This window comes from Myotis yumanensis, unplaced genomic scaffold, assembly GCF_028538775.1.
Source record: "Myotis yumanensis isolate MYYU_CA2020_CCGP unplaced genomic scaffold, mMyoYum1.0.hap1 SCAF_18, whole genome shotgun sequence".
NCBI lineage: Eukaryota > Metazoa > Chordata > Mammalia > Chiroptera > Vespertilionidae > Myotis > Myotis yumanensis.
This window is the reverse complement of record NW_027223769.1, coordinates 14,782,269-14,808,616: the sequence shown is the minus strand read 5'-3', so window position 1 is coordinate 14,808,616 and position 26,348 is coordinate 14,782,269. Positions and strand designations below refer to the sequence as shown.

The 26,348-nt window shown below is 52.6% G+C and overlaps 1 protein-coding gene across 1 annotated transcript in view; it reads left to right on the top strand.

Annotated features, from left to right (window-relative positions):
* The window catches only part of CRISPLD2 (cysteine rich secretory protein LCCL domain containing 2), a 65,167-nt gene that overhangs the window by 25,108 nt on the left and 13,711 nt on the right, over positions 1-26,348 (top strand). The window contains exons 4-13 of the mRNA XM_070398188.1: positions 269-401; positions 810-925; positions 5,146-5,246; positions 10,749-10,883; positions 12,499-12,559; positions 15,331-15,397; positions 15,868-15,998; positions 17,648-17,691; positions 18,893-18,965; positions 21,603-21,678. Of these exons, the coding sequence (XP_070254289.1) occupies positions 269-401; positions 810-925; positions 5,146-5,246; positions 10,749-10,883; positions 12,499-12,559; positions 15,331-15,397; positions 15,868-15,998; positions 17,648-17,691; positions 18,893-18,965; positions 21,603-21,678 (937 nt within the window). The remainder of the gene's footprint in view (positions 1-268; positions 402-809; positions 926-5,145; positions 5,247-10,748; positions 10,884-12,498; positions 12,560-15,330; positions 15,398-15,867; positions 15,999-17,647; positions 17,692-18,892; positions 18,966-21,602; positions 21,679-26,348) is intronic.

Here is a 26,348-nt window from a genome sequence, read left to right as displayed (position 1 = left end):
TTATGAAATGACTCCTTGGGGGCCAGGTAAAGGTTTCTTGGACACTCAGGGGGCATGTGGGCCTCCCGAGGGACACCCCGGGGACGCCAGGTAAGCCCCTAGCTGATTTGGGTTGTAAGCATTTCTCACAGGTGCTGGGCAGGATTGGGGGCTATTGCCCCTGAAGGAGCCCTTCCTCCAGTCGACCCCTGGGTGGTGGTGGCCAGCTGCCGTCTCCATTGTCGGGTGTGTGGTGGCCGGAACATAACCAGCTGATCTGTCCCTGCAGGTATCGCTCTCCCGGGTTCCACGTGCAGTCCTGGTATGACGAGGTGAAGGACTACACCTACCCCTACCCCCACGAGTGCAACCCCTGGTGCCCAGAGCGGTGCTCCGGGGCCATGTGCACCCACTACACACAGGTAACACTGAGGGGTGGCCTGGCCTCAGCCCACCGTCCCCAGTCGCTCACCGGGCCCTGCAGGGTTGTTGCCCAGTCGGAAAACCGCCGCTGTCATCGCCTTAACCTTTTCCTTCAATTTGATGCTATTCAAAGTGTAGCTGGTGGACTGATCGGCTCACAGGTCGAGCCCTGAGACCGAGCACGAGAAGCTTCTATGGCACTTTTACACGCTGGGGCATTTCCTTGTGTGTGGCTTGTTTTTCAGTTTTTGGTTTTGTTTATTTTAGATCTTCCGTGGGTTGGGGGGAATCTGGCCCTTCATCCCTTCACCACAGACCCTCTAACCAGCGCCCTGTGATCCAGGCCAGACTGTGTGCCCTGGTGTGCCTTGCCCCTGAGTTCTGACGCAGGGCTGTGGTCTTTTCAGATAGTGTGGGCCACCACCAACAGGGTCGGCTGCGCGGTGCACACCTGCCCAAGGATGAACGTCTGGGGAGACCTCTGGGAGAATGCCGTCTACCTCGTCTGCAATTACTCTCCAAAGTAAGAACAAGTCGGCATGGTGCTGTGGGTTGGGATGCTTTCGCCAGCTGCGGAGGACCCAACTGAAACTGTCTTCAACAGCAGCGTCTCCTCATTATTTCACAGTAGAGGCCTGGTGCATGAATTCATGCTGGGGGGGGGGGGGGGTCATCTAGCCTGCCTATCCCAATTGGGGCCTAATGGGCCGAGCGGGCCGGGGGGAGGGGACGCGGGAGGTTGGTGGGCCAGCCCCATCCCTGATCAGAGTGGGGATGCAGATCAGGGGCAGGGATGGCTGGGGGGAGGGGCCGCGGGCAGTTGGCCGGCCGGCCCCGCCCCCTGGTTGAACTCCTGGTCAAACTCCCGGTCGAGGGGACAATTTGCATATTAGCCTTTTATTATATAGGAGCATCTGGGTTAGCTTAACAGATCAGCAGTGTCAACCAGTGCTCAGGCTTCTTTTGTCCTCCTGCTGTACTATCATCTCCTCGTGGACCCCTGGCTGCAAAGCACTGGGCATCACATCTGCCCAAGCAGAAGGAAAGAGAATGGTAGAAAAGACCTCTCTCCTTAGGCCTTTCTCACCCCGGCCCACTTTCTCCCTAGGTCATTGGCTAGCACTAGACCAATTGCAGATAAGGGGGGAACCAGATCGCTCCAATTGGCTTTGACCGATGGAATTGCCCCATTTGACTGCACAAGCCTCCTATGGGACTACCTGCACAAACCAGAAGCAGGAATAGCTGTCGCCTGGGCAGCCAGTGGGGTCTGCCACAGCAATATTAGTATTATTATTTTCTCTGAAAATATGCAGCAGATAGCACTCTATGACACAGGTATTCCTGTTAGATGGAGTTTTTGCATCTTTCTATTTTCCCCTCTCAGAAGGGACCACATCGAGTCTTGATGTCACAGCCCCTCTTCCTCCTCACGCAGCCCGATGGCATTTCTCCCTGACTCATTTCACCTCCATTGCTCATCAGGCAAACATGTGCTCGTTCTCGGGGAATTGCTCGCCCAGCTTACGGCCTGCGGTTTGCACGCTGGCGGCCATCCTAGCACCATGCCCTGCACATTGTGGGCCTTGAGGTGTATTTGCTCAGTGACTGAATGAAATGGGAATGACTTCATTTATTTGGTTTGGGTCCGGAGTGGCCATGGGTGCGATAAAGGGGGAATTGCTGAGGTTGGGAGGAAAAGAGAACTCTCCATCAACCATCTGGCACGCCTGTGGTGGCCGTGTCTCAGCAGCCCACAGGGATAAGGGGGATTATGTCATTGATGGGGAGGGACGCAGCCCATGGAAGAGCAATAAACCGGTCCACGGTGGTGGAATTCCTGGCAGAGGGGCAGGTGGGGAGTGAGGAATAATTTGATTTGACTCTTTATATAAGGAATACACTAGAAGACCCTATTAAAAATCCAACCCTTCTCTTCTTTAGCTCCCACTCCTTTTCTTGAAAAAGGAATAATCCATGAGGGTAAAATACACTAATCTTTTTAAAAAACATATTTTATTAATTTCAGAGAGGAAAAAAGAGGGGGAGAGAGATAGAAACATCAATGATGTGAGAGAATCATTGATCAGCTGCCTCCTCCATGCCCCACACTGGAGATTGAGCCTGTGGTGGCCGTGGGGGAGGACATGTGCCCTGACCAGGAATCAAACCATGACCTCCTGGTACATAGGTCAATGCTCAACCACTGAGCCACGCCAGGTTGGGCTTAAAGACACTAATCTTAAGTAGGGAGCTTGATAAATTTTCGCACCTACATACATGTATTTGTCTGCTTGGGCACCCAGAAACTGGGCGCTTAAATAATTAACATTTACTTCTCACGGTTCTAGAGGCTGGAAGTCTCAGCTCAAGGGTCAGCAGGGCCAATTTCTAGCGAGGACTCTTCCTGGCTTGTAAATGGCATTTCCTTGTGTCCTCACGTGATATTTCCTGGTGCACACACTGGGAAACAGAGGCAGAGAGAGAGAGAGAGAGAGAGAGCAAGAGAGCGCATGCACTCATTGGTGTCTCTTATGAAGATACCAATCCCATCCAGGACCCCACCCTTATGACCACATTTAACCTTTATTACATCCTTAGAAGTCCCACCTCCACTTAGAGCCACAAGGGGGGTTATGGTCTCAGCTTATGCATTTGTGGGCACACACAGTTCAGCTCATACCCATGTAACTACCACGAGGTCAAAACAGAGAATGTTCCCAGCACCTCAGGATGCCCCCCAACCTGAGTGGCCCCATTCTGACCTCTCTTTCCATCTGCCAGTCTGTCTCATATGAGACCCAACATCCACTTCCCAGCACCACTTGTGTGAGATCTGTCTGTGGTATCGTGTGTTCAATTGGCCGTTCTCTGATGGCTGTGTGGTATTCCATGGCTTCTCCTTCAGCGGGCAGAGCCCCTGGCCTTGCAGCGGGCAGAGGCTGAGAGGGTGGGCCCAGGGGCAGTGTCTGGGCTCAGATCCTTTTGGGCAAGGGTGGGGAGTGAAGGGTCTTGTACCTTCACAACCTTGTGCATTGGAGAGGACACTTACTTTACGGGGCTGTTGGAAGAGTAAAGCGGTTGTCCATGGCCAGGGCGTTGGTGCAGAGCCTGGCGCCCAGCCAGCCCTCCGTACACGCTCACTCGAGCATTGTTCCTCCTGGACATCAGAGGTGTGGCTCGTCCTCGAGGAAATCCAGAACCCTCGATCGGCTGGTGTCTCAGCCGGGGGAGGGATGAGTCACCTGGGGGTCCAGATTGTCTGAAGAAACTTACTGAGTCTAACCCAGCAATAGGACAGGCTCTGGGGCCCTCTTGGTCTGCCTGGCAGGGGGCTGTTCGGGGGAGTCCTTCCAAAGGCCCCCAGGAGTCCCGAGCAGAGGTGGCCAGCTGAGGTGGCTCTGAGCATGGTGAGGACACTACCATTCGTCACCCGGGTGTGTGGGGGTTGAAGCGATGAGCATGTAATGGGCCCCCGCCCTCCGTCCCCAGCCTGATGCCCACACGGCCCTGGGTGATGCCATCCGCTATTTTGAGCTGCCGGAGGTTAAACAGAGAGCGTGTTTTTGCAGTTTGTCTTCTGGCCAACACCCGCAGGGCCCTCCCTGGCCTCCCTGGCCTCCCTGGAAAGCTGTCAGAAACATCACCTGGACACGCTTGTTGGCTTAGGAAGCGCTCAGAGCGTGTGGTCTTCACCTTGAGCTGGGCCTGGGTCTGAGGTGTCCATACAGTCACTCACCTGTCACCCCCACCCTCTCCATTACAGAGCAGATGGGCTCAGGGCTGGGGAAAGCGGGGGTCACCCAGCTGGCAGGGTTGGGGTCCGAACTAGGGCATCTGCTCTTCACCACTCAGCTGGAGGAGGCGGGGGCCCGGCATGGCCTAGCAGCAGGCCCGAATTCCTTTCCTGGGAGAACAAATGGATGACTGGGCGACCACGTAGGAAGTTTCTAGAACAAATCACAGAGCCTGGTCCCCGGTCACTCACAGCTCCAGTTTGTGCTGCCAAAGACTTAGATGCTATGAGAAGTATTTGGGAATTCCACTCACCACCTGCTCCCTGGCCCCCGGAGAAATCTCACCGAGTGGCCTCCAGACTGTGGTGTTCCTCCTGCCTCAGGAACTTCCGAGGGAGATGGACGGTGCCTGGGCTGCTCAGAGGGACCTTGGTCTCAGCCCTAAGAGCCGAGTGTGGTCAGAGGCTCTGAGCCCCACAGCCTGGGTTCCCATCTCGCTGTGTGGCCTCAGCCAAGTCGCTGAGCCTCTCTGAGCCTCAGTCCCTTCCTGTCAAAGGGTTGGATTCCAGCATGTCCCTCCCGGGGTGCTGGAAGGATGGGTGACCTGGGTTGGGTGTGTGATCCAAACACACGAGCACACTGACTTTCACTCATTTGAAAATGTTTGAAAAGAGGGGTTCTGGCAGCTTTCCGGGACCAAGGCGCTGGGGCTGGGTGGGGTGGACAGTGTTCAGAGTTGTGTGAGGGGAGCAGCAGCGGTACCTGTGGGGCCAGCGGGTGTAGGCGCACACAGTAAGGTCAGGGAGGGGACATGTCGCTCTCAGCTGGGGTTCTTCTAGAATTCTTTAGACTCTGTGCTCAGAGGGGCCCCAGCAGCTCCTCTTTCCCTTTACATGGCAACCACCGTCCTCCTCCCCCACTGTGTTCAGCCCCGAGTGGGGCCAGGAAAAGGGTGACCTGGGCCCTCGAGTGGCGGCCCCTCCTGACTCTTTCTGTCTGTCCTCAGGGGGAACTGGATTGGAGAGGCCCCGTACAAAACCGGCCGGCCCTGCTCCCAGTGCCCGCCCAGCTACGGAGGTGGCTGCAAGAACAACTTGTGTTACCGAGGTAGGAAATGACTTCAAAACCATGAGTCACAGAACAGCTCATGCAAAGCACAAACCCCGAGACGGGAACAATGGAGCCCAAGGTGCCCCCTCCCCAGTCCTGCTGCAGCCGCCCTCAGCACCCTCGCCTCCCTCCCTCCTTCCTCCTCCTTGTGCCCAAGAAGACTCGGGGTTCAGTCCCCCCGTTCCCTGGGGGACCCACGGCTGCCCTGGATGTGCCCCCAGTGAGCATCTCATGGCCAGATTCTGAGCTGGACTTGAACGCAGCATCCCCTCAGACAAGTCCCTGTTCCTGTTTGTTGGTGCTTATAGTTCGATATGAGACAGACAACAAACAAGGAATTAAAAGCAAACAGCTAGACTGCGATGTTCCCGGGAGCTCCCGGCTAGGCAGGCTGTCCCTCAGGGTATCCTTCCCGTCCTTGTCCGACACCTACCGCCCCCTCCCAGGCAAACCTGGGCTCTCCTAGGCTGGGCAGGTTCCAGCTCCCACCCCATGTGTTTGTTGTCGCCACTCAGAATGTTTCCACTCACCCCTCTACTGTAAACAATGCACAGTTTTCGTGCCTAAAGCATTGCTCACAATTGGGAATATTTCCCAGGCTCCGTCCCAGGAGAGGCATAGCTGGGCCAAAGGGCCTCTCTGTGTTTTTACGTTTAGGATGAGTTTTTTCATGTGGCTCCATCCACAGGCCTCGTGATGGCTCAGAGGGGCTTGGCAGAGGGGCTGGGTACGCAGCGAGAGCCACCCTCTGTGCCAGGCCCTCCCTGACGGAGGGGTCGTGGGGTCAGTTCTGTGGGCTCTGGGGTGAACACACTAGTGGCTAGTGGGGGGCCCCAGACCCTCTCAGGGGCCCAGGTTCATTGCTGATTCTGCCCGTTGGGGGAGGAGGAGGGGACAGGAGAAGCAACAAACCAGGTTTGCGGCTGGCGTTCCAACCAGGCGATCACTCTACCCATCAGCAAATGGGTGTGATTACACCATCTTCCGTAATACATCTCAGGCACCAATGAGAACTCATGCATTTTGGTACAAATGCATTGAGCACCTGTTGTGTGTCAGGGCGCTGCTGGGTGATATCAGTGGGGATCACTATGGCGACCAGACAGTCATGGACCTGCCCTCATGAAACTGAGGTCCAGGGGGTCATGGCCACCAGGAGTGATTCTCGTCTTCCAGGGGAAGTAACTGTTTGCCGGGAGCTTCGAGCAGGAACATCGGCTGTTGGCTAATGGGGCCAGGGAGGGCTTCCCCCCGCAGGTGTCCTTAAGGAAGAAGACGTAGCCTAGTAATGAGAGAAGTGAAAGCATTTCCGGCAGGGGGAACAGCATGTGCAAGGGCCTGGAGGGATGAGGCAGCATGGTCTTGAGTTTACTCTTGTGTATGGCGTAAGTTGGTGGTCTAGTTTCACTTTTTTGCACGTATCCGTCCAATTTTCCCAACACCGCTTATTGAACAGACTATCTTTACCTCATTGTGTGTTCTTGCCTCCTGTGTCAAATATTAATTGACTATAAAGGTGTGGGTTTATTTCTGGGCTCTCTTCTGTTCCATTGATCTACCCGTAAGCGTTTGCTAAATGGAATTTCTCCTGCTTCCCGTGTCCTCTCAGGCCATCCTCTTCTCTGTCTCCACGCGCCCGTCTTTGATGAACTGTTCCCTGATACGCCCCCTCTGCTCCCTGGATTTGTGAGCCAAGCATGGGTTTTAGAGGCTGGCAACCTGCTCTGAGACTATCAACCTCGCCCATCCCAGTGGTGGGGCCCTGAGCCTCAGTCTTCCTGTCTGAAAAGAGGGTTATGGTGTCAACCCCGGGGGCCTGGAGGACTAGGAGAAGAGTGCAGGCTGAGGGCAACAGGCAGGCATGTCAGGTCCCGTCTCCACGGCCCTATTCAGGCAGGCCCTGGGACTGTGCTGATAGTTTGATATAAAACAGACAACAAACAAGGAATTAAAAACAAACAGCTAGACTGTGATGCTGGTTCACGCACCAAAGGAAGCCTCCAGCACCCAGTCACCCACAGGGGTTGAGTCTCCATCAGATTTGGGGGTTGTAAGGGAGGATGCCCATTGGGGCGCCTCCTGAGTCCCCCACGGCGAGGGGCTCGGTGTGTGCGCGGCCCAGAGCTGTCTGGGTTCAGGTGGAGCAGGGTCGTGTTTACCGTCGCAGGCTGTGTGGACTCAGGCGTACCACGTGCCTTCTTGGGGCCTCAGTTTTCCCACCCTGTAACAGTGACAGTAAAGTCCTGTTAAATTTCAGCCAAAGCAAAGCAGAGAGTTGCTATTTGCATTTGCTGACTGGCCTTCTCAAAGATGAACTGATGCACAGTTCATCTCTGTGGGTGGGGGACCCCATTGTACCTTACAGCATGCAACCCGCCCCCCTCGGATGCCTGTGGACTAGAGTTGGAAACCCCTGCCTCCTTTCTCCCACAATTAAAGCAATGAGAAGGATGTGAGTTGCTAGCGTAACAACCTGCACATAGTCAGTGCTTTATAAACACAGGTGGTTAGCTCCTTGAAGAAGTGGGAGGTATGACTGTACTTATGCCTGCACAGTGTCCTTCATCCCCTGGTGAGGAATATTGGTCCTCTCCCAGCCTGGGGGTCTCATCCATCTCTGGAACCTGACAGATGCCTCCTCCTCCTTAGAAACACAGCTCTGGTGTCACACCTCCTCCAGGGAGCCTTCCTTGACTACACAGACTGGCAGTGCACCTGCCTTCCTGCTCTTACAGCAGCCAGACTCTCCCTGAACCTTGACCACCTGTAGTTACAACTGCTGGTTCACACCAGTGCCTCCGGGGGCACGGAGCGGGCGTGTTCTTCACGTCATCTTACTTCAATACCCGCATCCCCAAGAGAGCCAACTTCTTCTAAGAACAAACATAGACAACGATGCCTTAGAATAGATGCTGGTTCACCCACCCAGTGAAGCCCCTGTACTTGTTTCTTTATTTCTGGTGGAAAATCGCCAGCTTCACCCGGCAGGTGTGCCAGTTTTCCTAGCTAACCATGCAGCAAGTCTCCTGTCAAGTGACTGACCTGCATAAGCTACTTATGAAGCCTGCACGGCAGGGCCTGGCCTATAATGGAGATGGAGCAGGGATAAGGACAGGCCTTAAGAGAGGTTTGTTCCCTCTCGCCTTGCCAGGTGTGGTGAAAAGGGTGTGGGCTTCAGGGAAAGGCAGTTTGACTCTCAGCTCTGTGAGCTTGGGCAGGTCCCTTAGCCTCTCTGAGCCTCGGTTTCTCTGTCTGTGGAATGAGGCTCATCACGTCTGTCAGGGCAGCGAGAGGATGCTGTGAGGACACACGGGAAAAGGCCCGCGCTCAGGAAACATTAGCTGTGAGCGCTGTTATCACTCATAGACTGCAGTGGGCATCTGCAGAATGATGTAAGCAATGCTATGTGCCCCGAGACCCCAGGTCCGGGATGGACAGTGCGCACAGTAACCTGGCCGTGAACTCGGGCATGGAATTTCCCCAGGCCTGCGCGGGTCCACACAGGGGATCTTAATTAGGATGTGCTCAAATAGAGCCGGTCTTCTGGGCAAGCATTCCACTTTTCATGTGTGTGTCTGAGGGCGAGGACTGTCTGCCCATTTTCTTAAATAGTGAGCCCTCAAATGCTTTAGACTGCCTTACCAAACTATATTCGGCTGAATAAAGCCACGATTATGTGGTATAAAAACCCTAAAGGCCAGTGGAAGAAAACCCGGTTATTCTAGAGACAGCTCTGGCTTTCAGTGAAGGGCAAACCTGAGTAGCTACATTGACGGGAAGGCAGACCAGAGACGGATGATCATGCCAAATGGCGTTGCAAACCTGGTGTCTTCATAAAGATTTCACCTAATAGCTCTTGGCTACAAATGGTACTTTCAGAATTCCCTTCCTTAATGTTTTTAAATGTCACGGGGAATATATTTTTTTCAAAGGAATTCAGAGACAGAATTCTTTTGGTGGGGGGGGGGGGGTTAATGATCTTTCATTCAGCAAATTTTATTGAGCAACTACTATGTGCTGGGAGCTGGGTATCCAGAGGGCTGTGAAACAGGTTAGCTGTAGGCCTCGGGGAGCTCACAACGGTAGGAAAGCAGGTGGTAGTGAAGTCACGGCTGTGAGCTAGCTGCCCAAAAGCAGCACTGGATGATCCCCGAGGGACTGGACTTGGGGCTCAAGATCACAGTTCACCTCCCAGCTTAAATCCCGTCCATTCTCTCAGGACTGGGTTCGCCTGGGGTGGAGGTTGAACAAAAGGGAATTGGCTATGAAACAGAAGCAAAGAATTCCAGCCTCCAAAAGTATTGGAGAACCACTCATCTGCCCTTCACTCGATGTTTGTCTTGTATAGACACAAAACACGGTCTGCCCTTTGGAGAAGAGAGGCCATTGCCCTTACGGAGTAGTAACAAGGCTGAGGGATTGACGGGACTTGAATATTATTAATCCAATGACACAAAGAGGTCTACGAGGGTGCTTCATTCCTCCTCCTTGAAGCCCTTCTTACCCAAACACATTTCTGTCGATTCTTTCATGGAGGGAGAGCAGGAGGCAAGCCTGGTCCACAGACATCCGAGGGGGACAGGGGCACATGCGGTAAAGGTGCCACGGTCCCCCAGCAGAGATGTGCAGCAGTTGATCTTTGAGGAGGCCATTCAGGCAAATGCAAATAGCAAACCTCTGCTTTGCTTTGGCTGAAATTTACAGTTTGGTAACCTGATGACAGGTTCTGGCCAGCAGTGAATAGTTATCTTTTGTGATGAAGACTAGAAGATAAATGAACTGATGTTTATAAGAAATGCAGTCTGTTCGGTTAATCAGAATGTCTTAATATACGGTTGTCATGATCATTGTGGAGAAATAATGTTTGGGTGGGGAAAAGATTGGGACCCAATGAACTCACTTTTTTTAAAAAACAAGAGTCGGGTCTCTCAGTCTCATTCTACATGATGGGTGCAATGTCAGTGGGTAGCCACACCTCAGTGCAGGAAAGGAGTTGAGTTCGGTTAAGTGATCTTGGGGCAGAGAAGGGAGCAGGATGTGCTGGAGATGAGGGGCAGTGGGCCCAAGGCCTTTGACACCAGTCTTCGTGCACCTTCATGGGTGTACAAACGAGGAAGGCCCTTCTCCCAGTGAAAACTTAGGGGGGGGGCAGCTATGGTGTGGGGTCAGAGGATGTACTTCCTTGGGCACATGATGGTGCAGGAGGAGGCAGGACAGGAAACCATGATGATAATCCAGGTGTGGAGCTGGGCCTCTCACCCTGCTCAGCCCCTGGGGCCAGAGCAGACACAGTGAGCAGGGCCTGTCCGTCTCACTCGCTGGTAGAATTCCACCTGGCCAGGTCTGTTCTGAAATGTAACTTTCTCTTTGCCACTGAAATGATTCTTTGTCAAACTAAACCTCAAACAAGTTTAGGTTCCAAGTGTTGTTGTTTTTTGCAAAGTGCATTTTTGTTGAATCTCAGAATTTATTTTTTTTCCTTCTATCTTCACTACGAAGAAGGGACTTACGTCCAAAAACCTGAAACAGACGAGATGAACGAGGTGGAGACAGCGCCCGTGACTGAAGGGAAACACGACTGGGTTCAGCCGAGGGTGGTCAGACCCAAGAAAACGTCCACCGTGAGCTACATGAGTGAGTCAGGCTCCCTCTCTGCCCTGGGTGCCCCCTCGAGCCCCCTCTGAAGGGGCCCATTTTCTTCGGGGTGGGTGGGGGAGGGGAGCTGATGGGTTCAGAGGGCTCCAAGTCCACAAACAGCAGAAGCAGGGTGGCCTGCAGCTTGCAGAAGTATAACTCTAAGGTGTTGCTAAAAAATGGTATTTTTAAGCCATTTATAGGAGCTGTGCTTGAGTGACAGTTCCCCTCAGGCAGGTGTTTTAAGGTGAGACCTTATCCTTCCAAAGGGGACTTGGGCTGAAACTGGGTTCTGCCTGGAAGCGCCAGGCTCTCTAAGGAAGAGCACAGAGCATGCAGGGTGGAGGCTAGTGCCTGTGAGCCCAGTCCTTCTCCACACACCAGCTCTGGGACTCGGATACCATTTGACTCCCTGAGACTCAATTTGCTCATCCATAAAATGGGGCAATAATACGAGGTGCTGTGAGGAATGTCTGCAGTGCTGTGGGCCCTGGTGTCAGCGGGGGATCTCCCTGTACTTGAGATCATCAAGTTGCCTCAGACAGCCCCTGGGGCGGGAAGTTAGATGTTTCCCCCAGACTTCTGGAAGTCCCAGAACGCTCCCATGCTCACCTCTGTCGCCCTTCCCCCTCCCCTGGTTCCCAGCACACCTCCCCTCACAGGGCTCTTCTCCTTTCTTCGCTCTCTGCCCGGCTGGAGCTCAGTGCTCTGGTTCCCCTGACACTGCCGCTGGGCGCCTTTCCTGGAGGCTGGGGATCTGGAGGGCACTTTCTTACAGACACAGCAGTGGGCCTGGGCAGTCTGCCCCCGGCCTGGTTCTCTCTGATCCTCCCCTAGACCGTGAACAGCGTAAACTGGACTCACCCTGCGCAGGGCCCACCTCGTGCCCATCTTGCTCAGAAACCATCCCCTCTTTTTCAACTACTCTCTCCCCCGCCCCTGACAGCCACTCTATCCTCTTGGGCTTCAAGTGCCTTTTCCCAGACTTGCTGCTTGTTTAGCCATCCTTAGCTTCTTTGACCAGGAAATAGATTGACACTCTTTTCTGTTCAGAGGTTTGAAACGGTTCCATTGGTTCTTTTAATAATGCAAAATCATAATATGTCTTTTTGTCCAACCATCACACTACTCTGAGGCTTCTATACGTCCCCATAAAATAAGCAAAATGGAAAGCTTGGCAAAGGCTGTGGGGGAGACGGCACAGGTGGGAATGCCTGGTCTCCGCTTCCAGGCTGCATCAGGCTTATTCTCCAGAGCCCGAGGGTCCAGGGGGCACTCAGAGTGTGCCAGGCTCCCTCCAAGGTTACAGCCACTTTCTCACTTGATGCCACAGACACTGTACCCACTGTGCTTCCACCCGTTACTCACACTCGGACATCGAGCCTCAGAGAGGGGAAGTAACATGGCCAAGGCCAAACGACTACTCTAAAGTGGTGGACCTGGGATTTGAACCTCCCCCCCGAAGCCTGCAGCCATTGGGCAATGCTCCTGCTCCGGAATGGCCTAGATTCCAGAACATTCCAAAGAGCTCCTCAGCGTGGGGGGCGGGGTCTTCCAGCGCAGTCTCATCCTCTTGGTTCCTGCAGGGATGACTATTTCTGCATTTCTCTCCTAGCCCAAGTTGTCAGGTGTGACACCAAGATGAAGGACAAGTGCAAGGGATCCACATGCAACAGGTGAGGCCTGGGCGGGATCCCTCTCTCACTGCCCCCTGCAGCCCCTGCTGCCGGCTACGGGTCACGTCATGATCAGCCAGTGGGTGGCCACCCAAACCAAGCTGGATAGAAAATCACACACAAAAATGATGGTATTCTCTACTTTTAGCAACAACGGTGCGCTCCCAGGGTTGAGTGGGGAGGTAACTCAGCTTGCTCTGTGTCATAAATTCAGGTCCCTCTGAATGCCAACCTTTATTAAGGTAAGAGTGTGGCACACAAAGATGACCGGTTTCTGTCGGCCTAGACCAGAGTTCCTCAGCCTTGGCTCTACTGACCTTTAGGGCCAGATACTGCTCTGTGGTGGGGGCCCTGTGCCGTGTAGGAGGCTGAGCAGCACCCCTGCCTCCGCCCACTGGAAGTCAGCAGCACCTCTCTAGTTGGGATCCCCAAAAATGTCTCCAGAAATTGCCAACATCCCCCGAGGACAAGAGCACCCCTAATTGATAACCTTTGACCTAGACTAGTGGTTCTCAACCTTCTGGCCCTTTAAATACAGTTCCTCCTGTTGTGACCCAACCATAAAATTATTTTCGTTGCTACTTCATAACTGTAATGTTGCTACTGTTATGAATCGTAATGTACATATCTGATATGCAGGATGGTCTTAGGCGACCCCTGTGAAAGGGTCGTTCGACCGCCAAAGGGGTCGCAACCCACAGGTTGAGAACTGCTGACCTAGACGGTTGTCCCAAGCTCTGGTTCTCCTCCTGCTGGGACATACATTCCAGTTGTGTTTCATCCCTCGTCGGGAGGATGTGTTCAAAGTACAGATGCTCGGCCTTATTGTCTCAAAAGGAATTTGCAAGCTGCAGAAATGCCAGACTTGTACATGGCTCATGTGCTGCAGACGTGACAATCTTGACCAACGTTTTTGTGTAACTGGGGACTCCATCACACCTCTGTGTGAGGGGGCCACACGATGGTCCACAGTCCTGTGCACAGAGGATCATGGCTGGGGTGGTGTTAGGATGTGCGGGTGGCAGCTCCGTGGCCATCGGTGGCTCCCGCAGGCCTGCTGCTGAGGCCCCGCTGGAGGAAGAGCTGCCAGTGTGGCCCCGGGGAGTGGAACGCATTCATCTGGCGGACGGAGTCATCAGGTACCGTCCACTCGGATGCTGAAGGATGTGTCCCAAGAAGAAGGAGTTTGGTTTGGGCAGTGCTGCGGGGCTGCACTTTCTGGCAGCGAACGGCCAACAGGTGCAGCGGCCTCACGCAGAACCTCAGGTTCTCGGCTGGAAAACCACGTCCTTGGTAGAGGGGTCCTTCCTCGGCTTCCTCTGGATGCTGGCACTCATTCACCTAAAGCCGAATCGCGTCATGTAACGCGCACGCTGAGAAGAGAAGGCGCGGGTTCCGTTTGATGCCGCAGGGACTGGGACGTGGGTGCGCTAGAGCGCCTGGCTCCGCCTTGGGCAGGCGTGTCAGGAAACAGGCTTTAGCAACCCAGGATGAGGCTGTTCAGGAGGCTTTGAGCAGCTGGTGCGGGCCAGCAAGTACTGCAGAAGCCAACTGTCCATGTGTTGGTGAGATGAGCAAGATGTGGCAATGGTGGTGGTGCAACCGTGCCCTGCAGTGTCGGGGACATTTGCACATCTCCCTGTGTGCTGGGCGACTTGGAAAAAGCACACAGCATTGGCGAGGGGTATCCACGCCCATACTCATGGCTCTAGGATGTTAGGAACGCTCTTGATTGTCCCATTGTGACAATGGGACTTCTTTCCCGCAAGCTCATGATGACAGCATCACGCCCGCGTGCTCAATGGGGAAAAATGCCAAGGTTTAAAAAGTATCCCTTGTGAGGTAGCATCGAAAGAGTCCCAGATGGGAGCCTCCCCGGGCAGGGAGAAGGCCAGGGTCCATCCACGACTCTTCGAGACCTCCAGTCAAGAAGCATAGCTCACCCCCACCTGTGCACACCAGTGTTCCCAGTGTCCCAAGGTCTGGCCGAGAAGCCGTCCCACCATCTGGCACATCCTGTTTCTGGACCTGGTGCTTTTATAAAAATAACATTTACTGGGCTTATTTTCTGACGTTAAAAAGCATCCTTGTTCACTGCAAGTAACTCAGGAGAACAACCACAACAACAAAGTATAAAGAAAAAAACAGTGTCCAGAATCTCCCAGGACTGGCAGCAGTTTGACGTGGTTCCAGCCTTCTCCCAGGCACTGACTCGCTCATGCTGCTTAGGTGATCTCGTGTGTTATTGCTTTCACATGAGTTCCCAAAGTCAGTACGTTCTCTAGGGCAGTGGTTCTCAACCTTGGCTGCACATTAGAATCACCTGGGAATCTTTTTAAAATCCTGATTTCTGGGCCTCATCCTCCGGAAATTCTGTTTCTTTGTTACTAATGTTGTGGCCCCACCCCATAACAAAGAAAGAGAATTTCTGGAGGATGAGGCCCAGAAATCAGGATTTTAAAAAGATTCCCAGGTGATTCTAATGTGCAGCCAAGGTTGAGAACTACTGATAGTCACATCTCTGCCTTAAACACAAATGTAAATTAAGCACCTGAAAGCAGTCGTTACGAAGGCCAAACTGAACCTGTAATTGTGTTCACGTGACTATCAACTTCAGCTTGGACGATCTGGGACTTGCCAGAAAACAATGGATTCCACATGACCGGAGCGTTTCTGCGTGTGATGCTAGAGCTGCTGAAGAAAACAGGGGTAATTGCACGGCGATGTGGAGTCGTGTTCACCTGTGGAAATCGCTTCCTTTCTCCCTTCAGGTACCAGTGCCCAGCAGGCTGCCTGAGCAACAAGGCGAAGGTCTTCGGAACTCTCTTTTATGAAAGTGTAAGTGGCCAGTTTTTCTTTAAATGGCTTGCTGCCGTGTGTTTTTAAAGAAGGTTGGTGGTTTTCAGGGGAAAAGGTTTCCCTTCCCTGCCTTTGTCCGACCTTCGTTTGCAGAGATGACCTGTGAGTGTTTGTGGGCTCACAAACTGGTGTAGCCACTTTGGGGCACTGGGGCCGACCCTCGGGAAGCCCCGTGTCCGTGTAGACGCCCCGTTAACATGGCGTTAACATGCCCCACTGCGTGGGGAGAAGGGCTGTTTGTCGCTGTTCTTACTGTGTCAAGCCCCTCGGATGGGCTTTTAAAGATAAGCAGCCCAGGGACAAAGATGCACGTGTTCTGGAGAGAGGCAGGAGTCGGAGGTGGGGTGAGCTTCGGCACGACTGTTTGGCTTCTTGTGGGTTGAAGACAAGCATCTTGGGGACGGCTGACCAGGGTCACTTCCGGGCACTCACGGCCTTCCCCTCCACAGTCGTCCAGCATATGCCGGGCCGCCATTCACTACGGGATCCTGGACAACAAAGGAGGCCTGGTGGACATCACCAGGAATGGGCGGGTCCCCTTTTTCGTCAAGTCTGAGAGAAATGGCATGGAGTCTCTGAGGTAACTATTCTGTGAGCGGGGTTCCTTACAACGTTTCCTAGTTATAAAAGTATTGTTGAGAGATGACCTTAGCCCATGACTCGGAACTTGCCCGTAGGCAGCTCAGCATATTTTCACTCCGGTAGTGTGCGCCCCCTCCCTCTCTCTCCCTCTCTCGTTTGGTTGGGTTTCGGCTTCCGCTTTGCCTTGCTTCCTTGTCCCCAAGAACCATCAGACACGTTATCACTAACAGTTGATGGTATCTTTGCGTTTATAGGCTAATTCTGGATTAGCACTTTTTCTTCCCAAGAATGAGGCTTTTCATTTTTTAAACATACTTACTTTTTTTTTTCACGATAATGTTTCTCACATAAGGTATGTGGCTGGTGGATGGGCCAGACAGTCCTTGGCTATTCTGATTTTTTGGGGCTCGGCGAGGAGGCCATGTGTTGACCTCTATGGGACAAGAGGCTAGCCGCTAGAGTGACCTGGGACCATAAAGCCCAATAGTGGTCATGGGGTCAAACAGACCTGGCTCTGCTTCTTCCCTGTGCATGACCTTGGGCGGTTTCTTCATCTCTTTTGGGTGGCCGAACCCTCATTTGTAAATGAGGACCATGGTAGGCCCCGGGGCTGACACCCACTAATCCACGATGGCACAGCGTGTCAGGGCCTAGCCCGGCGTCTGTAACAAGGAAGCACCGAGCAAATGCTCCGTGATTGTTCAAGGCAGCATGTCCTGTGCGAATTGTGAGGCCACTCTGAGCGTTCAAAAATGACAGGAGACATCCTCTCTGAAAGGTCCAGCTCTTCAAGGGGTGTCCGAGTACCCCCTCTCCATCTTAGCTAAGGACCTAGGGTTATGTAAACAAAACAAAAAAAGAGCAAGGAATTGTCAGCCAAAGTCAAGGAGGTGCTCACAGAGATGCCAGTTGGGCGACCTCATGAGGAGTCTCAGTGCAGGCTGTGGGCGTGGCCAGGTTCAGATCCTGCTTGCCTGGGACGCTTGTCCTAGAGCCACCTCTCGTTCAATGCCCAGCTTTGCACCTAGAATGGGCTCTTCACATTTTAGAATTCAGGGAATGTGCGAAATCAACATAAAGCAAATTAAAGCTTTATTTTTATTAGCTTCTCATTGCAATGCAGCATGTCCTTCCATTATGAATGTTGGCCCCTAACCAGACTAGGTTAGCAGCACTGGCGACTCTTCCACTGGTGGACGCGGACTTGCTGCAGACATCGCAAAAACAGTCTCTGCTTCCTTACGCTGAAGCGATGGCAGTTAGAGGCCCACCTCTAAACTGTTCTTAATGCGTTCATAACACGTGTGGCTATTACTCTAATGCTAATTTGTTTTAATCGTTTGATAATGATATTAATAATAACTGATTTTTCTGTAGTCTTTTCAATTTATCATATGCATTTTAAAACTGTCACTCTGAGCAGGGATGCATGGGCTCCTTCGGGCTGCCTGAGGGGTCCTTGCTCCAAAGAAGTTAATGAGCTGTGTTCGGAAAGTTCATTCTAGATCCTGCTCTAGGTGTTCTCAGGGCCTTCAGGTTGGTGGGAGATAAGTAGGGAAATGAAACATTGAAGCTGTAAATAAAATAAACATGGGAGCAAGTGCACAAGCCATTCTGTTTGCATTTACCGAATGTTTCCTTCTATAGCAAATACAAGGCATCCAGCTCATTCACGGTGTCAAAAGTGAAAGGTAAGCTGGTGGCTTTTTTTTTTTTTTATGTGACCATAATACATGGGTTATCTTGGGTTTCCCTGGAAATGCCATTCCCCTCCGTTATGGATTTAATGTCTATTCTGCCTGCTACTAATGCTGTTCTTAGGAATCGGTCCTCTAATTCCTAAACATATCTGAACTTGGCATTGGCCCCAGAGAGCTAAATCAGAAGCACAGGCTTGGCATTCTGGCTGAATGTCACAGAAACGCCAACACCTGGGTCTGGAGTAGCTAATAGGTTGCGTAGGGAGGATCAGTTTCTATTGCTTGATAGTGACTACCTGTTCCTAGAGCATTGTGTTGAGATGGATGCTAGGGCCTCATTCTGGGCTCAGCAGAAAACAGAGCTTGATAGATTAGTAATGTCTGCCATGGACAAGAGAGGGAAACGTGGGGTATGTTCATTTGGTTGGGTGGGATGCATCCACGGGAGAGCATGCTTTTTAGTCACGACCTCCTTCAGACCAAATCCTGCTGTTTATGGAAATAAAGTTTTATTGGCACACAGCCATGCCCATTCATTTATGCATCGTCTATGTGTGGTTTTTTTGCAGCATAGATCATAGGGCCACCAAGCTGGAAATATTTACTCTCTGGTCTTTTAAGCAAGAGTTTACTCAGCTCTGGACTAGATGGGGACATGCTGTCAGACACAGCAGGTGGTCAGTATTAGAACCACTTTCTTACATCTGTTGTTTAAACACGTGACTTTGCAGAAAAGAGTCCCCGGCCTCCTTTGAAACAGCTGTAGGCCCAGGAATTGGAAACCTGAATTCTCATCCATGTCCTGCGAGGTCTCAGCTTTTCTGAGCCTCCGTTTCCTCTTATAATTACAATAATACCTGCCATGGGGATCCAACATGACGAAGTAGGGAAAAGGTTTCAAAATCGAAAAGCACTCTGCAAATGAGAAGTATAGTCGATCCACGGAGAAGCTACTGCGGTGGTAGCATCCCTGGCCAGTAAACACGTTCAGGCATGGGCTTGTCTCATCCCTTGAGTGGTCTCAGGTGGAGTGCCAGGAGCGCTGGGACTTGGCACCTGTTCTCACCAGCCCTATTGGAGGGCTCAGTGAACCCCTAGAACCCAGGTGTCAGGCAGTCCATTTCAAAGGCGGGTGACCCGAGGCCCAGTCTAGCTCTTGACCTGACCCTCTCCTGATGGCTCCTGTTCACAGTACAAGACCTGGACTGCTACACCACCGTCGCTCAGCTCTGCCCATTTGAGAAGCCAGGGACCCACTGCCCAAGGTAAGGCCCACTGGCATCTGGGTTTGCAAACATGGGGCCTGAGAGAAGGTGCCGTGCTGGGTTGGGGGTCATCTCCTGGCAGCGAAGTACAGTGGAGATCCGGATATGGCCCTTGAATGCCTATGCCCAGGAAAGCAGTCCATTCGTGTTCAAAGCCAAGGGCCACTCGACCTTCCCTGGCACCGCTGGTTCTCAGCCCTGGTTGCACATTGGAATAGTCTGAGAGGCATTAGACACACAGATTCCCGGGGACCCTACCCTGACTGCTGAGAGCTGGATCTCTGGGATGGCCCAGCCAGGGACCAGCCTCATTAGATGCTACTGGCTGAGCTCAGTGGGCAGCTGGTCCCAGACTCAGTTCTGGGAACTTAGCTGTCCATTTGCTGCTCCTCCCCTCACTGGTCGGAGTGCTCACACATGTAGAAATGACTTCATTCGCCACATGGCTCCTCCCAAGCCCCTCAGGCCGACCTGGAGATTTGTCACTGTGACCTCTTAGATCAGTCTAGAACTTTGCAGGCTGCGCGCTGCTGGTCCATTTCAATCGGCTCGTTGATTCCTCTGCTGGGGCTGTGATATTTTCTATGCCTCAATTTAGAAACAGCTTATGAAAACCCAGTTTTGGGGGGTATGATTTGCACACATTAAAACTCACCCATTATAAGTTTACAATTCAACGTGTTTTGATTAATGCACAGTCGTGCAGCCCTGGCCACAATCGAGACAGAAAGTTCCCTGTGGTCAGGCCCTCCCCTCCCTCTCCCCTCCCTCTCCCCTCCCTCTCCCCTCCCTCTCCCCTCCCACATCCCCACAAACCACCATCTCCTTCTGTCACCCTGATTTTGCCTTTTGTGGGATTTCTATAAGTGGAGCGCCACAGCGTGCAGACCTTGTGTCGGGCCCTCACGCTCTGCATGCTCCGGGAGCCATTCGTGTTTGTTGAGCGTGTCCGGTTTATTCCTTCATGTCGCCGATGGTGTTCCATTCTGCGGATGTGCCACCGTGTGTTTAAGGACCAGGTTTACACGCATCTTCCAAACCTTAAGTGGCTGATTTTGGAGGAGGATGCATCATAACGTAAAATAAAGAGTGTCCTCGCAGCATTTGTGTCTGAAGTGCCCACAAGGTCCTCTCAGACGCTGGTGATGTAGCATCCAGTGAACCCTTATCCTGGGCCTGGAAGCTTGTGGGTTCTCCCAGGGAAAGACTGAGCTGAAAACTGACAGGTGGACACCCCTGAGGTGCGAGCAGAGTCCAGCCCACGGAGGGAGTGGGCGAGGGACAGGAGGCTAGAGACTGGACAGGGGGCCCTGACTCCTCCCTTTTGCTACTCGCCTTCCTCTGGAGCTCTCTCACAGGCTCCTACCACCACCATCACCACGACCATCACCACCGCCGTTCTGACTCTCTCCCCACCAAATGCTCAAGTGGGGATAGCAACCTCTTAGTAGATTTCCCCAAATATTAAAGAGAAGCGGAAGGAAGTGATCTCAACCAAATAAAACACAAAAAGACAAACTTGACATAGGACACCTATGCAAACGGTCAGCTTTGGCCTGCCACTCCAGAAGATCTAGGAGAGAACGTTCTTACCTGACTTCTGGTTTCTTTTTCGAAATCCCTCACCCACACCCTCTTTCTCTCTGCCACCCCTGCGCCCTCCCCGCGCCAACCAGGCCCTCACTCCTGCCTGGCTGCTCTCCCTCCCGCCATCCTGCTGTCCTGGGGCCAGGTGGCTTCCGGGCCACCTTTGGATTTCCCCTCCCTCCCTCGGCCCCCGCTGAGGTGCACTGTTCCAGATCAAGACAAAAGGCCTTTTCTTAAGCGGAGTTCCTGCCTTTTGCTGGGCCCACCCATCCCCAGTTCCAGGCAGCGCCTCATCCCCTGCGCTGAGGGCGGGGATCAGGGATGTGGTGGCTGACATGGCGGTGACGTGACGCCTTTCCGCCTCAGGTTATCGGCACCCCCTCCCGGGAATAGTCCGTGACTCACGGAGGTGAGGGCCCTCCACCCTTTCCTCCCCCACACGGGGAAGTGACCTTTAAAAAGTCTATTGATTATAATCTCCATAATGTGCCCACGTATGAACTGGCCAACACCCAAGGATGGGAGGGACCACCTTTTACAGTCCCCCACTTCCCTCCCTCAGATGTGTATCCCCTCTCACCTTGTTGTCTGTGAGTGTCTTTTGGTATGGGGTTTTTAATTTCTGTATGAACTATTTAAGAAGAGGAAACATATCTTTACCACTGCTAGAGTGGGAGGAGTATATATTTTTCTTTTTCTTCTTTTTTTAATCCTCATCTCAGGATATGTTTATTGACTTTAGAGAGAGAGACACACACATCGATGTGAGAGAGAAACATCAATTGGTTGCCTCCTGTGCACACCCGGAAACCTAGGTATGTGTCCTGACCAGGGGTTGAACCCACAACCTTTTGGTATATAGGATGATGCTCTAATCAACGGACCCACCGGCCAGGGCTTTTATTTTTTAAAAAAGAATAAACAGTATGATAGTTTCCTGCCATCTAAGAACTGACATCTTGAAATTCAAAGAAAGAGGTCCAGCTGCTTCTCAAGGAGTTTTGTTTCCCGCTGACCATGACCATCACACAAATGCTTCTTGTTTTCCAGAGTTCGTTGTCCGGCGCACTGCAAAGACGAGCCATCCTACTGGGCTCCTGTGTTTGGCACCAACATCTACGCAGACGTGAGTACGCTGGCATTTCAGTGACCACCTCTCAGAGCCTATTAAGCCCTCAGAAACCACATTCCAAGGTCTGGATACCAGAAACCCGAGATCTCATTCCTGGGCCTCCAGCTAAATTTAGACCAGTCACTTCTGCAACCATTGCCCTAGTTTCCCACTTACAGAGCTATTTGTACGGCTACCTCTGGATGCGTCTGAATACAGATGCAGGGGTGCCTCATCAGACGCAAACGTTTTCATAGTTTGGTAAATGGAACCCTGCCTTCCCCCATTGATATGCGTGTTCAACCCGAAAGCTTTCATGTGTCACATACTCACTTCCCAGATATTTGGTGACCTTTCCAGCTCTCCTGATGCTTTTAGAGACACCGGTCCACTCTGCTCACTGCGTTTCCTATAGGCTGGGTAATACCCTGAGCTATGAGCACACAGAGGAAGATACGAATTTTCTTCTCGTTAATAATCACTGATTGTATTGGAGCCTGTTCTTCCACATTTCCCTCCTAACGTTAGCAAGGAAGCTTCAGCCTGATTTTCCTTAAGTAAGCCCTTCAGGACGTAGTCTGCTCCCTCCAGCTGCCCAGGGTTTAGGGACATGGTGACCCAGCAGATGTGAGTATGGTCGCTGCTCTGCCCAGCAGCCTGTGTGATCTCGCCAAGTCATTCACCTCACTGTGAAACGAGCCAGCTGGGGCTTTCTAGTCCAGGGCCTCTTCTAGATCTGGATTCCCATGATTAGATTAGCACCACTCATCCCCAGCAAGCATTTTCCCTCCACTGTTTCTCACCTTCACTGGTGTGGTTCTCTCTCACACACCATCGCCGTCTGTCTTTGCCTTCATCCGCCTTCGTTTGTTCTGGATCCCTGTGAAGGTGAGGACATGAGTTCTACGAGGTCAGAGCCGCCTAATGGCCAACATTTTTCCTATCTTTTTTTCTTTCCTCTTTAAATGAGTCATTGTTTTTCCTCAAAAACTGCTTGGCCAAAACTGAGTTCTAAAAGTTTAATAAAGGAGTAAAATTACACACACACACACACACACACACGCTATTATACTAAATGTCTGAACCAAAGTCTGCTTTTAAAAGACAGAGACTTTGACTTTGAAATGACTTAAAGTGATTCCAGCAAAATACAAAGAAGCAAACAAATGAAGTAGGAGTGGCAATATTTCTATCCTATAAAGTAGAATCGAAGGTTAAGCATACTGAATGGGACAACACAATTCATTATGCAATGACACAAAAAGTGTCATCTCTATAAAGATATGAAAACGAAGTCTACCTGCAGCAAACAGTATAGCAGCTCACCGTCTAAAACACAAGCCCTTCCCCAAAGGTAAGACATACAAGAACTGGATACAAACGGAGTAATAACATAAAGCTGCCTTTCCCTATGTGTCAGGGCCTTTAAGAACACCACCTGCAGGTTTTGTTATCTCCATCTGACAGAGCGGGAAAGTAAGGTCAGAATAACCTGTCCCATCACCTGCCCAAAGCACACAAGCTGGTACCTGGCGAGGTGAGATGCCATGAGGTGTGTCTTGCCTTCGGCTCTCTTCCTTCCATCCCATTGTGCCTGAATGTACCTGCACTCATGGGGACACTATGTTAGCAGGCCTGAGGCGGAAACCTGTGTGAAGGCTTGAACTCATTCTCTAGCGTTTTGAGTTTTGGGAACCACCGTGCTCATGGGCAGAGCTTGGCACACAACAAGTGTTCAATGAACGTTTGTTGAAGAACGAACTCAATGAAGATGCCACAGTGGTCAATACTTACACAGCTCTTCGGACAGCAAGAGAAGGAAGGAGGAGAGGGAGAAAGAACACGAGAGGAGGAGGCCGGGAGGGGAGGGGGAGGAGGGGAGGAAGGAAGAAAGCTACCTCCGTCCCAGAGGTTCTTTTCTGGCCTTGGTTTCTAGGTCACTCACTGTATTCTGGGAAATGGTGATGTCTTTTGGAAAGTGTTTGTTTAGCTAAGAGATTTATTTTGGGAGCGTTGTCTCCAGATCTTCGAAGGGCCTCACAGGGCTGCAGTCCCTGCCTGCTCACCCAGTGTACTTGGCAGACCCCTCACTTTGTGGTGAGCTGCAGGTGGGAGAAGCATCAGGGTGTAGCCCGAAGCACAAAGTCTGGGTCAGAAGGCAAGCGTTCAAGCCCCACCTGTGGCATTTACTAGTTGGGGGGTGGTGGGCAAGCCCCTCCCTGACCCCCCCTCCACACACACACCACACTGAACCTCAGTGTTCTTATCTGTCCTCCCTGTCTCCCTTGGTGGTTGGATTCGTTCTTATGCATCAGAATCCCCGGAGGGCTGTTCCAACAGACTTCCGGGCCCCACCCCAGTAGTTCTGACTCAGTGGGTCTGGGGTAGAGCCAGAATCCCCAGCGATGCTCCCACACTGGTCCAGGAATACACTTAGAGGACCACCAGGTGAGAGATGACCGTCCCTTGAGAATTTTCAATAATAGCGTGACCGTGATGATTAGGGTGGTGGCCTTTGTCTGGTTACCAAACATCTACTGAGCACTGACCGTGTGCAAGCCTGTGTTCAGGTGCAAGCCTGCGTTCAGCCATTGCTTCATCTGCCCATTGATGAGGTGGCCCCTGGAGCAGAGGGTGCAGCTCGCCGGCTCTGGGTGGCGGTCAGGGCTCTGCTGTTTGACACTTAACCTCCCCCAGCCCCAGTCTGCCCGACTGTCAAGAGGGACCACTAAGAACACCTACGTTGCAGGGTTGTTGGGAGCTGACTGTATCAGTGCATGTGAAACACTGGGAGCAGGGCCTGCCTTGGGGGTGCTCAAAACTGTAGCTGATCCCCCCTTTACATTAGAAAATAGAGACACTGGGACTTAACAGTCGCCCAGGGACACGCGGGCAGCGTGGAGCGGCTCCAGCCTCACGGAGACAGATCCCGCTGAGGACCGTTGTCAATAAACAGTCAGATATTCGTGTGACGTGGGGCCCTGCGAGGAGGAAAGGGACAGCCTGTCCCTTTACGGTGAGAGGAGCGCTGTGGGAGAAGGTGGGGCGGGGGGGGAGAAAAGGGAAGAACAGTGTTTGCCCGGCCTGGAGGATGAAGATGTGTGTAGATAAGGGCGAGCACTGGGCCTATCGCGTGAGAAAGAGCAGCCGTGGGTGTGAGGTTTGCGTAGGCCTGGCCGTGGCTTCGTGTTGCCTCTGGCATCCGGAGGTCCTCCAGCGGAGGAAAGGCCTGTCTCAGAGGGCACACAACCGGAGGGCACCGCCTCTTGGCAACAGTTAGTCTGTACGGCTCGGCTCGCCAGGCAGGGCCTGCAGGAGGGCCAGTGCGGGCCAGCAGAGGTGTTGGTCCCCCTGGAAATAGCCCCAGGGCCCCACTTCTGGTAACTTGGGTAGCAGGGTGAGCAATACCAGGAGAGAAAAAAAAAATGCCACTTCCGCTGCCAGTGAGAGCAGTAAGGGCGCTGTGCCCACTGACAAAGCTCGCCCGCCAGCGCGAACGCAGAGGAGTCCCAGCAAGTTCGTTTCCCTCTCGTCTCCCTGCCGCTCTGAGATGGCTGTAAAGGGGTTGCTTCTGCAGCTTCGAGGGCACAGACCCTGTTGAGAACTGAGAAGTTGGGGGTCCTTTCTCTGGAGGTGGTGACAGGATGACAACTGTCCGGGTTGGCCTGGGACGGAGGGGCTTCCTGTGCTCAGCACTGGCCCCGGGAAGGTTCTTGCTGGCCCTACAGACACCCAGAGCTCTGCCTGCACCCTCAGGGCCTCACAGACCCCCTGCGGGCCACTTCGGGCTAAGGAACCTGCCCTCATTCATTTAGTCATTGAAGAAGATGAGATGAGTTGGGGCAGGACTTAAGGAACTGGCCTTCAGTTAAACCAGGTAAATCAGTCATGGGAAGCAAGAAGTCCAGTTCTCCAGCATTTAGTATGAATGTGTGTGGGCTCTGGGCTGTCCACCTTTTTTTTTAAATCCTCACCCAAGGATATTTTCCCATTGATTCTTAGAGAGAGTAGAAGGGAGGGAGGAGTGGAGAGGGGGAGAGGGAGAGAGAGAGAGAGAGAGAGATCAATTGGTTGCCTCCCACATGCACTGTGACCCAGACTGGGGATTGAGCCTGCAACCGAGGTACATGCCATTGACTGGGAATCCACAGGCTGATGCTCTAACCACTGAGCAGCCGGCCAGGGCACTCTCCACCTTTCTCACAGCAAGCTAACTTTCCAGGGGACCGGCCGTGACGGGTCTCCTGCATGAAGCATTTTTCTTCTTGTGCAAAATCAGCAACTTCTCCAGAATGACCTGGTTTTTCGAAGGACAAGGCTGTGGCTGAAGGGCAGATCTGAAGGGCATATCCCTTGAGAGGGCATGATGCAATTTTTGAACGGCTGCGGGTTCTGAGCAGTAAGAAGCTCAGTGATATTTCACTCCTCAAAGAATGAATCTATCCTCTCCTGTCTGGTGTTAGGAACCTGCGAGGTGGGTTGCTTGTCCCATTCAAAGAGCAGTTCAGGGTACATTTTCCAAACACAGACAGGCCAGGGACAGTGGTAAGGACAGGGGGACAAAGAAAGGTGGAGGGCCGTGCCAGGGACAGAGCCTGGCTGACCACGCTTAGGGGGGCGCTGCTTAGCTCTGGGAGGAAAGCGTTCTCTAGGCTGGGGTGTGTTCTCGGTCTCCCTCTCCCTCT